Raw genomic sequence first — 18051 nt, 5'->3', positions numbered from 1 at the left:
CACCCCGAGTATACCTTACCCACATGTAGTCCCACTGAAATCAACCTGAGTAAAGACGGCAGAATATGTCCCAGAACACACAGAACAACTGGAATGTAGTCACACAAATCTGCCTGAGTGTGGGTGCAGGATGATGTCCAAACCTCTTATGACACAGTTATGGCCTGTGAGTTAGATGAGTATGATTATCCCCATTTACAGATGGGAAAATAGAGGCACTGTGAAACAAAGTGAGCTGTCCAGTGCTTCATTTGTGAGGAAAAAAACTGAGGAGTTATGAGACCCCATGATTTACTCTCATTACTAGACTACACTTCTGTCCTCTACATGGGAAAAATTGCTGTTATACCCTATTAAGTATGAATAACAGGATTTTATTTTGTGTATTAGTTTCCTTTCCTGATACCCAGTGATGGAAAACAGAAGCAGCAGGATCAATGACCTGCTCATACATGCCCTCAACAACCTCTCTCAGGAAGAGTTCAAAGGATTTAAAGACAAATTATCACACTCTGGCTTTGAGGGGAAAGGTAACATCCCCCGAGGTCGGCTGGAGAATGCTGATGCAATAGATACGAAGAACCTCCTGATGGCATTCTATGGTGGAGATGCTGCAGTAGATGTGACCATAGAAGTTTTCAATCAGATCAATCTCAGAGAAGCTGCTGCTAACCTCAGAGAAGAAAGAGAGAATGGTAAGAAACCTAAAGTTCCTATCAAACCTGGGAGTCTCCCCAAGGAATCTGCCCTGGGGCAGCAGCAGCAGGAGCAGAAGGAGAAACAGGCTGATGGCAGGAATGACAAATTCTAAATCCCAGCAGGAAGCCAGGGGAACTCAGAGCAGAGATGCCCACAGTGGGCCAGATTCTCTGACTGCTCCATTGCCTTTTTTCCACTCAGTGGGCACCAGGGGAGCAGAGTCAGCCTGTAACTCTCCCTCTGAGGAAATCCTCAGGGTGTAGAGCCAACAGAGCGGTGCAGAGGGAGTGTCCTGGACAGAGAGAGGTGGGGAGGAGGAGTGACTGGAGTGCATCCCCACCTGAGGGACCATTCCTTGGGGACCAGTGGCAGCTGGGGTGAGTTAGAACAGCCCCCAGGCGGCCCTAACCTGTGCCGGGGCTGGGACAGAGAATCAATGATCTGTGATTGGAAACTGATCACAGAAGAGAATCTGACCCAGCATATTCTCACTAAACAGCTGAATGGGACCTTTCTAGGATTCCAGGCAGGAACTTTACCTTCAAGGCTATATTTAATTAAAGAAACAAATGTAGTGGAATACAAATTGTTGAGTAGCCAGCAAACCTAGGGAGCTGCAGTTTCCAAGGCCTCCAGCTGCTTTTCAATGTCCCACAAGAGAGCGAAGTCCAGTTCATGCAATCAGGGTGGTGCTGGCCTGGGGCATCTATGACACCACCTTCACAGTCCTCGAGACTTGTCTACACATAAATTATATCAGATTAAGGAAGGTCTGAATTTAAATTGGAGTAGCTGTTCCCGAATAACTCCATGTGTGGACACCTCTTTTTCAGTTTAGCTTAATCCACTTTCAACATATATTAAGCAAACTGGGAGTAAGAGTGTCCACATATAGAGTTGTTATTCCAGAATAACTCCAGATGTAGACAACCCTTCAGACCATGGTTAATGAAGTGCATGGCTGCTTGTACAATCTCACATGTACAGTTTTAAGAGTATAGACTGGCACAGGTGTGGTTAGCTCAGTACCAAATCCCATCCTCAAAGTTAGGTCCTATAGAATTAGCACCTCCTTTACTCAGTTTCCAGGTGTGGGGAAAAGCAGACCAGATCCAGTCCATTTGAGCGTTCAGGGCTTTTGATGTCCAGATTTTTCCAGGCCTTGAAAGAACCAATGCTAAGCTGCTGAGAGATTTGAAATAAGAAAAACATGTAAGGTGCCATTTTAGTTTTTACATGATGCCTTAAAACCTTTTATTTTTGTATGTAGAGGCCTCTTCAACTCATGGTTTAAAAACCTTTGCCTCAGGCAGGTCTTGATTGACCAATCTTTTGGATGGGAGCCAAACACTCTAGCCAGCTGAGCAGTTATGGCCAGTATCCCATCCTTATTTCGACCCCTTAAACTGTCTTACATACAACTTACCCGTGACTTGGCTCTGTTTGAATTGTTTGGGGTCTCCTGGTCAGTTCCAGAGTTTCAAACCACAGCTGTGCCCAAGGGCTGGCCTCATGCTTTGTCTCTGCACTGTCCTTGTGATGACATTCATCATCCTTTACCATAGCTGTGCAGCTCTCATGGCTTGGTCGTGGTGTATCAAACACCAATTGTACCAAAGGCAGATGTGTTTCTTCAGTTCCCACCGTCTCACTCATATAACATCTGTTTACGAGCTGCTTGGCTATGGGGGGTGGCAAGATCCAATTCAAGGTGCCTCCATCTTTATCCCACAGGCTATGTCAAATGGCACATCCTCTTTTATACAATGGTTGGACAGTGCTGCAAAAGCTGTCCCCCTTGCACACAGCCTGTGGGTCCAATCTTTATCTCTGACTCATTGCCTGCAGACAAAAAGTATTGCAAAGGCTAGATACCTCCTAGAATCATAGGGCTAAAAGGGACTGCCAGGGTCATCTAGTCTAACCCCCTGCTAAGAGTGACCTTCCCTCTTAGCACCTTCTGACAAGACTGACACTGTCAGAAAGAAAACCAGCTGTCTCCTTCTGAAGGGACAGCTTGTGAACAGGGTGGCCTCCCAGGATTTGCAGGGCTTCTTTTGAAATGTTTTTTTCTCTGTCAGCCATAATATATTTTCAGTGTGTGCACACATGCATTCAATGTAATTTTTGTATTTTCTTTGTAGTTTGCAAAATAAGCCAAGTAATAATGGTAAATATTTTCTACTAAACTATTTAAGATATGTAGAAACTTAAAGAAAACCTTTGGTTTGCATTTCCTGCCCCATAATTACTAAACTGTAGCTTCCCCTAATATTTCAAGGCTATTTTCATGTATTAAATCCATGTTTAACCATTTTCATAATATTACTCTCCATTATTGAAAGCACAATAAAAGCAGATACACTTGTACTCCTATATATGGATACCTTAAATTTGGCAAGTGTTACAGTTTAACTTACAAAATGGGCACAGAGTGTGGTAAAAGCAGTCAAAAATGTCATCAACAGCTTTACAGAGAATAGTTTAAACGAGGCTTGCATGTTGTCTCATAATTAATCAATTTTACTAAAAAAAATATAGATTATTTGTATCTTGGTTAGTAAATTAGCAGAAAAAAAGTAAAATGGATATTTCTCACACAGCTAGATTTCTTTTGCGCTAGGACATGTGTATATTTTCTATAAAATAATGTCACGATTGTCAGCTTGTTAGGGCTGGTGCCATCTTTTCGTTCTGTTTGTACAGCGAGGTCCTGAGCCAAGGCTAGGGTTCCTGGATGCTACGGTCATACATATTCTTGCTTGTGTATTATCATAGCTAATTAATTCTTATTCCTGCAGAGACCACTGATTGGATGAATTGCCCCATCTTCCTTAACTGCGTGACACACTGTGATTCTGTTACACTAACGTTCATCTGCAAATTTCTCTTTCAGCTTTATGTCCTAAACAAACACCTGGACGACTAGGTATGTGACATTCTAACAGAAAATTGTGTTGATTACAGACATTGGATCAGAGCAGCCAGATGTTTAGTTTACCACTAGAAATAAGAAATAACACCTCAGACTGTGTAGTCTTATCACATCAGACTGTGTAGTCGGGGGAGGCAGTCAAGTACCCCACACTTCCGGTTATCTGAACACCCAGTTAGCCAACCGCCCAGTTATCCGAACATTTCAGATGTCCTGCAGGCCATTCAGATAAATAGAATTCTATTGCATGTGCATGGAAGGTCCTATAGCTTTTACTCACATGACTAATTTCAATGGGACAACTTATAATCAGGCCCATAGTTAATTGATTTGGGGATAGTTTATGCTGGAAGTTGCACTATAAACTTAAAGTAACATTATTATTGTTTAAATAGCTTAACTGTAACATTAGTGATAAGTCTTTTTTCTGAATTTCTGATTCCATATTTCTAATGCTTCACGTCACTCCCTTAGATTACAGGGTGAAATATAGAGAACACATACAAAACAAGTACAGAGTAATAAAAGACTTGAACTCTCGGCTTGGTGAGAGCGTGACTCTAAACAGCAGATACACAAAGCTGATTATTGTAAAGAAACATTGTCACAAAAAGGAAAGAGAACATGAAATAATGACCTTGGGATGGAGACATGAAGAAATAATGACTAAGCGAGCTAGTTCTATCACCCTGCATAATTTATTTAAATGTTATGAAGATGGACAAACACCACAAATTGTTGTGCTGCTGGGAGCTGCAGGGATTGGAAAAACAATGACAGCAAGAAAGATTATGTTTGACTGGGCAGCTGGAGAGCTCTATAAGGAAAAGTTTGATTATGCTTTCTACATAAATTGTAGGGAAGTGAACTTTGGCAGTGAGGAAGGAAGAATTGCTGATTTGATTTTAAAGAATTGTCCTAATAAAAATGCACCAGTTGAAGAGATTTTGATAAATCCAGATAAACTCCTGTTTATAATTGATGGTTTTGATGAATTGAGATTTTCCTTGGATCAGCCAGAAGACAATCTGTGCTCTGATCCCTGTGACAAGCAGCCAATGGAAATTACATTGAGCAGTTTAGTTCGGAAAACTGTTCTTCTTGAATCCTATGTAATAATCACTACGAGACCAACTGCTCTGGAGAAACTCAGACAGTGTTTGGAATGTGCACGTTATGCAGAGATCTTGGGGTTTTCTGCAGCTGAGAGGGAGGAATATTTCCACAAGTTCTTTGGGAATGAAGAACAAGCAAGAAAAGCCTTTAACTTTGTAAAAGACAATGAAATGCTGTTCACCATGTGCTTTGTCCCCATTGCGTGTTGGATCATCTGCACAGTTCTGAAACAGCAGATGGAAGCAGATGAAGATCTTGCACAAACATCCAAAACAATCACTGGTGTCTATATGCTCTATCTTTTCAGTTTATTAAAGGGTCACAGCAGCAATTCAAAGAAGCACACACCAGCTAACTTGAAGGGACTTTGCTCCTTGGCTGCAGATGGAATCTGGAGGCAGAAAATACTCTTTGGGGAAGAAGAAATCAAGAAGCACGGCTTAGATATATCTGACTCTCTCTTTCTGAATGAGAACATGTTTCAAAAAGATATTGACTGTGAGTGTGTCTACAGCTTCATTCACTTGAGTTTTCAAGAGTTTTTTGCAGCTTTGTTTTATGTGTTGGAGAAAGAAGAAACAACAACCGTGGAAGATTCAGAAACTGCTATGAACAATGTGAAAAAATTGTTAGAAAATTATGGAAAATCTAGAAATTACTTAATGTTAACAGTGCGATTCCTGTTTGGTCTCTTAAATGAAGAGAGAATGGAGGAGATGGAGAAAAAACTTAGCTGCAAAATTTCACCCAAAATTAAACCAGATTTACTGCAGTGGGTTAAAACAAAGCCAAAAATATCATCCTTGTCCCTGGAGTCTGAGGAGCTTTTTTTGGAGCCTGATGAGGAGTTGTCATCCTTTAAACGTAATGCTGAGATGATTTACCAGCTTGAGGAGTTTCACTGTTTGTATGAAATTCAAGAAGAGAGTTTTGTGCAAAGTGCACTCAATCGCTTCACTGAGCTATATTTAGCTGAGTATAATTTTACCAAAATGGATCAAGTGGCTCTTTCATTCTGTCTAAAAAACTGTCGTAAGCTGGAGACACTCTATCTAAATCTGTGCACGTTCGGATTTGAAGACCCGAATGAAGATTCCCTACGGCCACCCAAGCAGCCACGTTTGTAAGTAGTGTCTGAGATAGGAAAAACACCTACATAATTTCTTAAGTAGAGAAACATACATTGTGGAGGGAGAAGGTAATTTAAAAAGGAAAAATGGCAGCAGTATTAATGACAAAGGTCTTACAGATGAACTTCAGATCAATGGGAGAAACTGGGCAGTCGGGTGACATGTCAATGAGGCATTAAGTACCAAAGCAGCTGGTGATTTTAACAGTAAAACTGAGAGGATCTTATGTGTGTGACTTTCTGTTCCCTCAGCTGGGCTGACACTTGTGAGCACTGCTGCTTCCTGTTTCCAAGGAGGCTGGGAAGATGGCACTGCTCTGGGGCTGCAGAGAGTCACCCTCTCAACCACATTAAGGTGTCCACTGAAAAGACACAACTGCTGAAGCTGGGTGCCCGAATAATGACATCCAGGGCAAGGCACAAAAGGGATTTTTAAAATCTAAGTTACACAAGTTACTAATGAGTGCAGGGGAGGGGGAGGACAAAAACATCCCCACACACCTACCCTTTTCACCTCATGTGGAGGGTCAACAATCTTCTCCTCCACCCCTGTAGGCCTCTCACCCCACAGGGGTGCTCCTCCTGACCTAGGCCAAACACTCCAGGAAGGTCCCACTCCCTCCCTTGTCAACCTCTGTCTCAGTAAGGGGATTCGCATCTGCGTAATCTTGTCCCCTGCCACGGAGATGGGACACTGGGAAAGAGTGCCAGAATCAAGAGAGGGCCAATTCACTGAACATGTGTTAGCTGATGACAGAAAAAAAAAATCTGTCCCATATTATCAGTACATGCTGCACTTTGCGCAAAATAGGTGAGGGCAAGAGTGAGGTGATTATGGGTGGCTGGGAACAAGGAATGCAGAGAGGGTCTGCTGGTTCTGGATTCATGTCTTCAAGCTGGTTGACTTTTACCAGCCCCCCCAAAAAACAGTGCAATGCTCGAATCCATTTCAAGCCCTTTTGTTTTATATCAGTTCTTATAGCATGCTCATCACTATCATCTGAGGGATTGCCAGTAGTGTTTGTTCTCTCATCCTCTCCCCAGAGGGAGAAGTGTGTGCAGCAGGGGTGAAAGCAATGTAAAAGACTTACTGGTACGGGGACCTGACTCCGGGCCCCTGGAAGGGGCGGGGCATTGGGCAAAAAGGGCGGGGCTGGGGGGGTCAGCCTCTCCCAGCCAGCCCTTCCACGCTGCCCGGCCTGCACCACGTGGGGCTCCAGCGGTGATTTAAAGCAGCGGCAGCTGCCCCTTTTGCTCCCCACTGTTGGCGGCTCGGGCGGGGGGGGGAGGGGATGGGGACAAAAGGGGCGCTTTAACGTCAGCTGTGTACAGGCCAGTACCGGCGGCCACTTCTTTCCGGTACACCGTACTGGCCTGTACCGTCCACTTTCACCTCTGATGTGCAGTGTCATGTTTTGTGTGTGTGTGTGTGTGTGTGACCATGGGATGGCTCCCTTGTGAATCCCACTCACAGACTCATGGAGTAACTCATATGCAGTGTATGATTAGGCCATCCAAGAGGATATTAGCATGTTCAGGAAAGAGAATTAAAATCTGTTTCCAGAGATCAACATAGAAATGTTCTATTCTCTCTTATTTAGGGAACGGCATCAGGATGAGCCGACATGTTCGCCTATTTACCTGCTCTGTCAAGCATTGAAGGATCCAAACTGTAAATTAAAGAAACTAAAGTAAGAAGCTATTTTTTTCTTTTTAATATCCTCCTATTATTGCTGTTATCCCAGAAGTTCTACAGCACCGTAGCTCTCCTGACCCTGTCTGATGTAGTGACTATATAGAATTGTTTAGGTGCTCAGGAATTTAAATTTACATTTACAGTATACTCCCTATTGCCCAAATAGCTTGGGGGACACAGATTTTATATGGATAATTGGGAGTTTGGATAGCCAGGAGCATGTCCCCTCTCATTCACTCCCATGACAGTGGGGCTGTAGTGAGCTCCCTGCACTGCTGCAGGATACACGATCCCTGCAGGAGCAAGGTGCAGCGACTGGTGTGGTCCTCAGGGGGTAGAGCAGAGAGCCCCAGCCAGGACTGCTCTGCCCTGCCAGTACCACAGCCTTCTTGCGCTTGTGTAACGCCGACAGACCCCGGTCGCTGGCGGGCAGGATCGTACCGGGGACCTCTGGAGCTTAGTGCATGAGCCTCTACAGCATGAGCTAAAAGCAAACTGGCTGTTAGATAAAGCTGTAGAGCAGACTCATTTTATTTCTCTCTCTAAGGGTACGTCTTCACTACCCGCCATATCGGTGGGTAGCAATCGATTTATCCGGGATCAATATATCGCGTCTCGTTAAGACGTGATATATCGATCCCCGAACGCGCTCACCGTCGACTCCGGAACTCCACCAGAGCGAGCGGCGGTAGCGCAGTCAACGGGGGAGCCACGGCCGTTGATCCCACGCCGTGTGGACCCCAGGTAATTCGATCCAAGATACTTCGACTTCAGCTACGCTATTTGCGTAGCTGAAGTTGCATATCTTGGATCAATCCCCCCCCCAGTGTAGACCAGCCCTAAGTGGTCTTGGTGCCACAAGATGGAACAGAACAGCACACCCAGGAGGTGCGTGGGTTACACTTGCACCTGCAGGGAAGGCTACGGTTCTGGTGCGGCAGAGCAGAGTCCTGGTCCGGGTTCTCTGCTGTCACACACCAAGATGTAGGTGGTGCAACCTAATGGTCGGAGCAGAATCAGAGGGCAGAACTGGAGTTGTGGTCAGGAGACAAGCCGGTGGTCAGACCCAGGGGTCAGAACAGAACCAAAGGGCAGAGCTCGGGTTGTGGTCAGGAGACAAGCCAGTGTCAGAGTTAGGACTCAGGAGTTCAGAGGCAGGTAGGAACTAGGCTGGAGTGGAGCAGGCAAAGGCTGGACAGGAGGCAGGTCTGGTGCCAATGCAGGCGTGGAATGCATTAAGCAGCCACAGTGCTGTTCTTGCTACAGAGCTTCAATGATCAGTCAGGGAGCACAGTCACTTAGTGAGGGTTTATTGGTCCCAGCTGAACTCATGGGTTGCTAGGCAACCAAGCCTGGAGGCAGTTGAGTTCATGACATCTGCTGTGGCCTGCTGGGACTGCAGCCTCCCCTCCACACCTTGCACCCGCAGGTGTCACCAGCCCAGTGGCAGTGCAGGGAGGCCTCTGCAGCTCCATTGGCATGGCCCTGCTCGCTCACTCTCATGGCAGCAGGGCTGCAGAGGGCTCCCTGTGCTGCTGCTGGGCTGGTGACAACTGATCCCTGCAAGCCCAAGGTCTCTGCTCTAGTCCACATTATCCGAATCCCTAACTTGTCCCCCAACATGAGATGCATGCTGCAGAGGGTATGTGTCCCCTAGCGTGAGGTATGTGAGACAAGAGCTGTGAGAAACATGTAGCCAGGATGATGGGCACATTTAGGTGAAAGTTCAAGATGCTCCTGGGAAGGAATCTCAGAGGAGTCTATACTATGACCTTATCTTTGTAATGTCTGGTAAGGTGGATCAGTCACTAGAGTCTGAGGCTCACTTGCTAGCTGAGTTACAGTCATGCTCAGTAGGAAAATGATCTTCCATGTAAGAAAATTAAGCTCATGTTACAACGAATGCTTCAAAAGGAGCTTATGACACAGGGGCTGTTTAATGGGGGTTCAGAAGTGTCAATCCCCATATGAACCAGAGGATAAGGGCTGCAGAGACACTTTGTCTGGTTCCTGATAGGCTGGAATGGCTGACAAATGCCCCTGGATGGAGTTAGTCTTTAGTGAATACTCAGATGAAGGAGTCAGTCAAGCTGTTTTTCTGTGGCGCAAATACAGGGGTCCCATGGACATGTCTGCATCCCACCAGAAACACTTTTCACTGGACATTATTGGTACTTCTTGTAGCTGGCAGATATGATTCCAGGAAGACATGAGCCATGTGCTCTTGTCTATGGCTCTGTACACTGTCAGGAACCAAGCTGTCAGGGAGAGGGCTCCGGCGTAGGATGGAGCAAGATGTCTTCATTTTACAGGATGATTCAAGACTAGACTCTCAGCCTGATGGGATCATCTTTGATCATCTGCGCCATAGCTGAGAGCCATACCTGTCCTGGCCAGTATGAGGCTATGAGGATTCTAGAACCCTTGTCTCTTCTCTGATGTGCCAGTGCCTTTGTTATAAGATGCTGGTATCAAGGTATGCAGGAGCATCCTTCTCCAGGGATAGAGAACACATCCCTTGCAGCACTCTTCTCGGGGCTATAGATTCATGGATTCCAAGGCCAGAACACACCATTGTCATCCAGAGTGACCTCATCTAGAACACAGGCCATAGAACTTCCCCTAGAGCATATCTTTTAGAAAAACATCCAATCTTGATTTTAAAATTGACAGTGAATGGAGAATCCACCATGACCCTTGCTAAATTGTTCCAATGGTTAATTACTCTCACTTAACATATATGCCTCATTTCCAGTCTGAATTTGTCTAGCTTCAGTGTCCAGCCATTGGATCCTATTACACCTTTCTCTGCTCGATTGAAGAGCCCATTATAAAATATTTATACCCCATGTAGGTACTTATATGCTGTAATCAAGTCACCCTTTAAACTTCTCTTTGTTAAACTAAAATGATTGAGCTCCTTGAGTCTATCACTATAAAGCAGGTTTTCTAATCCTTTAATCATTCTCATGGATCTTCTCTGAACCCTCTCCAATTTATCAATATCTTTCTTCAATTGTGGACACCAGAACTGGACACAAAATTATAGAAGTGGTCACACAAGAGCCTCATACAGAGGTAAAATAACCTCTACACCCCTGCTTGAGATTCCTCTCGTTATGCATCCAAGGATCGCATTAGCTCTTTTAACCACAGCGTTGCACTGGCAGACCATGTTCAGCTGATTATCAACCACAATCCCCCAATCTTTTTCAGAGTCATTGCTTCCAAGAACAAAGTCTCCCTTTCTATAAGTATGACCTACATTCTTTGTTCCTAGATGTATACATTTACATTTGGCCATATTAAAACATGTATTTGTTTGCTTGCAACCATCTTACCAGGCGATCCACTGTGTATCAATGACCTGTCCTCTTCATTATTTACCAGTTCCCCCAATTTTTGTGTCATCTGCAAACTTTATCAGAAATTTTTTATATTAAATTAAATTATGGAGATATACCTATCTCATAGAGCTGGAAGGGACCCTGAAAGGTCATCGAGTCCAGCCCCCTGCCTTCACTAGCAGGACCAATTTTGCCCCAGATCCCTAAGTGGCCCCCTCGAGGATTGAACTCACAACCCTGGGTTTAGCAATGTTTTCTTCCAGGTCATTGATAAAAATGTTAAATAGCATAAGGCCAAGAACTGCTACCTATGAGACCCCACTAGAAATACACCTCAATGATGACTCCCCATTTACAGTTACATTTTAAGACCTATCAGTTAGCTAGTTTTTAATCCATTTAATGTGTGGCATGTTAATTTTGTATCATTCTAGTTTTTTAATCAAAATGTCTTGCAGTAGCAAGTGAAATGCCTTGTAGAAGTCTATGTATATTACATCAGTAGTGTTCCTTTATTAGTCAAATCTGTAATCTTATCATAAAAAGCTATCAAATTAGTTTGGCAGGACATGTTTTTCATAGAACCATACTGATTGTCATTAACTGTATTACCCTTCCATAAATCTTTATTAATCAAGTCCCATATCAGCCACTCCAGTAACTTGCCTGGGATCAATGTCCGGCTGACAGGCCTATAATTACCTGGATCATCCCATTTACCCTTTTTAAATATTGGCATAATACTAGCTTTCTTCCAGCCTTCTGGAACTTCCCAGCTGTTCCAAGACTTACTGAAAATCAACATTAATGGCCCAGTGAGTTCCTCAGTCAGCTCTTTAAAATCTCGGTGAGCATGGGGGCATGGCTCAAACAGCAAACAAGATAGTGGTTTAATCTAGCTTTCCACAATAAATGGGGAAGAAATGAAAACAAATTAAGAAGATTAAAAGAACTAAGCCAACCTGAATCCACAGATCTGTGCCCTAAATATGAATAACGCCTCTTGGAGCCAGTTTTAAAAAGAAGGCTGAAGAAAGTTGGACAGCTCCCAATCCCAGAGAGCAGACTCTGAGGTAGAATATCCAACAACAGAATCCAGAGCCCTCAGCCTGCAGAATATATTGATAATTACTGTGCAAACAGGGAGATGTTGAACTGTACCCTCGTTATCCTGTAAAGAGACAGAGGGTGAGTGCAATAAAAATAATAATTAAAATTGTACTATTGTATCTGGGGGAGGAAGTGGGTCATCAGTGGCCATTTTGGAAAGGTCAGACAAACAAAGGGGAAGTGTGGTGGCAGCCATCTTGAGAGAGGTGTAACAAGCAGGAAGGAAAGACAAGAAGAAGATCTAGGTGTCTGGGAAGGAAAGATCTCCTCTTGTACAAACATCTGACTCCCCTAAAACAAAGACACGGCCACAAAAAGTAGTAACGGCCCTTCAGCAAACAAACTCTGGAGGCAGGCGGAGAAGCACCAGTCACTAAGGCTGATGTGAAGGACCCACTGTTGGAAATCAAAGAAGTGAATAAGTAGGGTGACCAGATGCCCTGTTTTTAAAGGAACAGTCCCATTTTTGGGGACTTTTTCTTATATAGGCACCTATTACCCCCCACCCCCTGTCCCGTTTTTTCACAGTTGCTATCTGGTCACCCTATCAATAAGGAAATGAGGGAAGAGTAATGCAGGCTTACATTAAAGATATAAAAATTAAATTAATGATAAACTAACAGATGTGGAAATAGGATTAAATGAACAATCCAACAGAATTACTAATCTAGATTGAAGAATCCAAATAATTGAAAAAAAGAGAACAAGAAATAGAATTGAAGCTGCAAGACATGGAAATTAGAGAATGCAGGAATAATTTAAGGATTAAAGGTTTTCCAGAGGAGACTGAAGGGTGAAATCTGCTGGACACATTGGTCAATATTTTTCATACCATTAAAACTGGGTAATAAAGATGCATTCGTACTGAGAGGGCTCACAGATCTTTTTTCCCCAGGCCCCAAGCAGACTCCAGACCAGAGATGGGATTGTCTATCTACACTATTATCAAGACTAGGATAAAATACTGAGGGCTATGAGGAAGAGAGCTGAACCATTGATGATTCTTAGTCAGCTCATACAAATGTTCCAAGATCTGGCATCTGCAACCTTTAGAAAGTGAAGAGAATATACAAGGTGACCACAATTCTTAGAGAGAACAATATAAGATATAAGAGGAGTTTCCCATTTAGATTAGCCTTTAGATGGAAGAGCAGATGTCTGTCTCAGATCCAAAAGAAAGGAAACTAGTACTTATGGACATGGGTACAGACAAATCAGCTCAAGAACAATCTGAAGGGGATCAAGGGCATCGGTCCCCCAGGTCGCCAAGAGTCAGTGAGATTAAAGAGAGCCAAAATAGCTCAAAAAGATGCATCATTAAGACAACTGAACAGACATGAGAGCAGAAGAAAAAGTCCAGATCCCAAAGAACATGATCAGTACTGTAAGACATTACAATAAATAATGGATATTATATCCATGTGGTTATAATGATAAAGGGTTAGAGTTAAATGGAAGCTGCATGCAGGATAGTTTACTCTGTGTGGATATAGTATCTTTAATGGTTATAAGAATATAGGTTTTTTAATGTTGTGAATTATATTTATATTATATAAACAAAAATTAATAACAAAATAGCAGGAGACCTAGATCTGCCTTATTGAAGTAAGTTTGACTTTAAAGTAATAACAAACATCCCAAAATTGACTTTAATTGGAAATGGGTCATTGTCAAGGCTGCTTTCCTACTCTGAACTTTAGGGTACAAATGTGGGGGCCTGCATGAAAACTTCTAAGCTTAACTACCAGCTTAGATCTGGTCCGCTGCCACCACTCCCAATGTGCTAATTCCCTTCCCTGGGTAGCCTTGAGAGACTTTTCACCAATTCCCTGGTGAATACAGATCCAAACCCGTTGGATCTTAAAACAAGGAGAAATTAACCATCCCCCCTCCTTTCTCCCGCCAACTCCTGGTGGATCAAGATCCAACCCCCTTGGATCTAAAAACAAGGAAAAATCAATCAGGTTCTTAAAAAGAAGGCTTTTAATTAAAGAAAAAGGTAAAAATCATCTCTGTAAAATCAGGATGGGAAATAACTTTAAAGGGTAATCAAACTTAAAGAGCCCAGAGGACCCCCCTCTAGCCTTAGGTTCAAAGTTACAGCAAACAGAGGTAAACACCCCAGTAAAAGGTACATTTACAAGTTGAGAAAACAAAGATAAAACTAACACGCCTTGCCTGGCTGTTTACTTACAAGTTTGAAATATGAGAGACTTGTTCAGAAAGATTTGGAGAGCTTGGATTGATGTCTGGTCCCTCTTTGTCCCAAGAGCGAACTCCCCCAAAACAAAGAGCACAAACAAAAGCCTTCCCCCCACCAAGATTTGAAAGTATCATGTCCCCTTATTGGTCCTTTGGGTCAGGTGTCCGCCAGGTTACCTGAGCTTCTTAACCCTTTACAGGTAAAAGGATTTTGGAGTCTCTGGCCAGGAGGGATTTTATAGTATTGTACACAGGAGGGCTGTTACCCTTCCCTTTATAGTTATGACAGTCATCTATGGTGGAATATTTTAAGAATAAATGAACTCAAAGATAGCATTGTAATCTCAGAATGCCCAATGTTACAAAGGTGTTTGATAAGATTATATAAGACTTGGTTCTTGAAACATTAATAAAAGAAAGAAAAGAAAACCTTCCTTCAATAGGGAGCTAACATGCCCCCGGAGGACATAAGGAAAATCTGGATCCTCACAGATAGAGGGGACCAGATGACTATGGGCGAATCAATAGGGAGGGGAATGAGAGGGAAATAGAGGATAAGAGAACAGTAACATGTTAAATATTGTTATATATTTCAACAGAAAAATTATACTAAAAACTTAGGGCTCAGAATTGAACATTATAGTAAATCACATGCAGAATCAAGGTACAATAATATAGGTGTTAAAAAAAGGAAAAGTGATGTATGTGAATCTTAAAATTACTATGTGTAGGATATGAACTCTATCTAAAATGTCTTATTTAAAGAACAGGCACAAATGTAATGGGGACATGGCATCTGACTGGGGTAATATACTGGGTGAGAACAGACTTGGTACTTATGGGTGAGTTTATTATGCAATGACTGTTAATGTTAAGGGGGATAAACAATCCAATAAAAAGGGGGGTATTCTGCTCACTGAAAAAGGATTTTCCTAGTGTAATCTAGTTACAGGAAACACACTTGAAGAAAAATGATGATAAATACCTGTATACATCTGGGACACAGCTACCTTGTCTCCCCAGGGCAATCTAATAGAAGGATGGCAATATTCTTTGCCAAATGCTTCCATTTTATTTTTTCAGCACAACTCAGAGATACAAAAGACAGATATATTTTAATTAAGGGGCCCTTGAAAAATAAACTTCTCACATTAGCCAATGTACCTGCTCCCAGACAAGGGCAAGCTTCCTTTGTTAATATTTTTTTAGGGGTTTATGAAGTTTTAGGGAAGGGGATATTATTCTAGGGGGGATTTTAACGAGGTGCTTAATCCCACTTTGGATCGATCAAATGTACCCAGAGGGTGTTTGGGAGGAGCAAGTGCAAATTTGTTGCATCATTTTAGAAAATGTCTGGCAGGAGATGAATCTGGATGTTAGGAACTATACATATTCTGCAACTCATGGATCTTATTCCAGTATTTATATGATTTTTATTTCTAGGACCTTGGCTAATTTATTAAAAAAAGAGCTTTGTTATATGACCCCCTTAGAATTCAAGAGCTGGAATACAATTTTCAGAAGTGTGTATATATAGTAATAAGAAAGGGATTAATAAAAGTGTGTTCTGGGATGCCAAAAAGGTGGTAATGAGGGAGCACCTTATAAATAAAGCACCATACCTCAAAAAAGATGAGAGTTCATGAAGAAGAGAGTTTGGTTAATAAACTTTCTATTTTGTAAGGTAGACATACAAGAGTGTATAAGAAAATAATTGAGATAAGAGGGAAGATTAGCTTATTACAGACAGGTACAGATGAGTAAACACTTAAATATATTAAACAAAAATATTATGAAAAGGACAATAAGGTTGATAGTCTTTTCCCCAGAAAGTTAAAAAAGAAATCAGCTTTCCCCTTGATTAGAAATAAAAAAGGGAGATTTAGTAACTGGCATCAAAGAGATCCCTGAATTGTTTGCTAACTTGTCCATTCTTAGTACACTTCATAACAGCCAAACCCTGAACTTATAAATAGATATTTGAGAAGTGTGACGGTACCTCAACTCTCAACTGCTTATGGGGCAGCTCGTGATAGGCAAATTGCTGCAGAGGAATTTGAAGTTGTAATTAAGACTTTAATATCCAACAAAGCTCCAGGTCCCAGTAGGTTTTCTGGCATCTCTCTGATAATATCAGAAGAACTCTCAATGTTGATCTATAATGTTAATTCTAGCAATTCTTCCTGTGTGCTGCTTTCTTTGGATGCTGAGAAAGCCTTCGACCGGCTGAAGTGGGAGTACCTCAGACAGATTTTGGTAAGGTTTGGTTTTGGAAATCAGTTTTCTACAGGCATTTTGGCCATGCATTCTCATCCTCAAGTATCTGCTTTGGTTAATGGTCATCACTCCACTCCCTTTAATTTGTTTAGGGGTCTGAGACAGGGTTGTTCCTTATCCTCCCTACTGTTTGCTTTGGCAATGGAGCCATTTGCAATAAATGTGAAAAATAGCCCCTTGTAAAAGGCATCAAAACATCTTCTGGATTAGAACACAAAATAGCGTGTATGCTGATGTCTTGTTATATTTGCAGGATCCAGAAGCCTCATTAAAAATGATAGAATAATTGATTTTGGAATTTGGGCAGGTATCAGGCTTCAAAATAAAGGATGACAAATCTGAAATTTTTAGGAATTAATATTCCTGAAGGGGTCAAAACAAACTGTTGACAGCTACATAAATTTAAAAGGGCTAAGGAATCTTTAAAATATTTGGGAATAAATATTGTGGAGAAACATAAAAATTATTTTTAAAGGCAAATTATCCTCCACTGTGAAATAAAATAATAAAATATTTGGAAGAATGGAACTAATATGAAATTTCTTGGCTAGGTAGGGCAGCCTCGGTAAAGATGAATTTCCTCCCAAAGTTATTATTTTTGTTTCTGTGGATCCCTGTTGGTATCCCTGACATGACATTAAAAACATGGCAGGATGTGCTATTAAAATTTATATGGAAACATAAAAGACAAAAGGTGAGTTCTAAAGTTCTGTTTAAGCCTATAAAGTGAGTTGGACTAGTTTTCTCCTAATTTGTCGTCTTCTTCTTATGCATCACAATGGAAAAGATATGATAAATTAGGTTCACAATAGACCATCTGAACATTGGGTAAAACTTGAACAAGACTAGAGCTCAGATAAAGTTATTTATAGTAATTGTTGGTTTTAAGAAAAAAATTAGGTCACCAATATAAAAGTCACCTGTTCATCCAGTCTACCTTAGCCACTTTGGACAATTTTTTAAAATTTGTGTTGCGAAAGGCCCTCTTCCTTAGCTATTTTCATTAATAATCAGGAAATTATCCCTAGGAAATATCAAAGTGACTATTCATTGTGGGTAAAAGTTGAGATGACTCAATTTGGACAGCTGTTCCCGGGTTCTGATTTAAAATCACACCAAGAGATATGTAATAAGGTAAAAATCCTGTATTTTCAATATTTACAGGTCGAACACTTTATTGTGAAATCTAGTTACAAGACAGCTCTATCTAGACTTTTAACTGCATTTCAGGAGTTGTCCCAGGAGCAAGCTGGAACAAAAGGTTTAATTGCTAAGACATATACAATTTTGATTGAAAAAGATGTTGGTAAGAAAACAACCCAGATGAAAATATGGGAGAGGGATTTGGACAAAGAAATTGATCTGGATGAGCAGGTCCCTATATGGCAAAGGAGATATACATCTTCAATTTCTGTAGCTCATAAATATTTTTTTTTTATAAAATACTGTATTCATGGCATGTTGCTCCAGTTAAGAGCCATCATATTTTTGCTACTAGGGAGGTGCTCTGTTGGATGGGTAGCAGGGAAAGGGGAAAATA

The 18051-nt window shown here is 41.8% G+C and overlaps 1 protein-coding gene across 1 annotated transcript in view; it reads left to right on the top strand.

Moving 5' to 3' along the window:
• Positions 1–412: 412 nt before the first annotated feature.
• Positions 413–18051, top strand: part of LOC112117580 (NACHT, LRR and PYD domains-containing protein 3-like) — a 48107-nt gene continuing 30468 nt past the window's right edge. Inside the window, exons 1-4 of the mRNA XM_024215584.3 lie at positions 413–695; positions 3596–3628; positions 4109–5873; positions 7481–7570. Coding sequence (XP_024071352.2) covers positions 413–695; positions 3596–3628; positions 4109–5873; positions 7481–7570 — 2171 coding nt within the window. The remainder of the gene's footprint in view (positions 696–3595; positions 3629–4108; positions 5874–7480; positions 7571–18051) is intronic.

The sequence above is a fragment of the Terrapene carolina genome, unplaced genomic scaffold, assembly GCF_002925995.2.
Source record: "Terrapene carolina triunguis isolate 2854851 unplaced genomic scaffold, T_m_triunguis-2.0 Scaffold261, whole genome shotgun sequence".
Classification (NCBI taxonomy): domain Eukaryota; kingdom Metazoa; phylum Chordata; order Testudines; family Emydidae; genus Terrapene; species Terrapene triunguis.
Note: the sequence above shows the minus strand (reverse complement) of the source record. Positions and strands in the feature narration are given on the sequence as shown.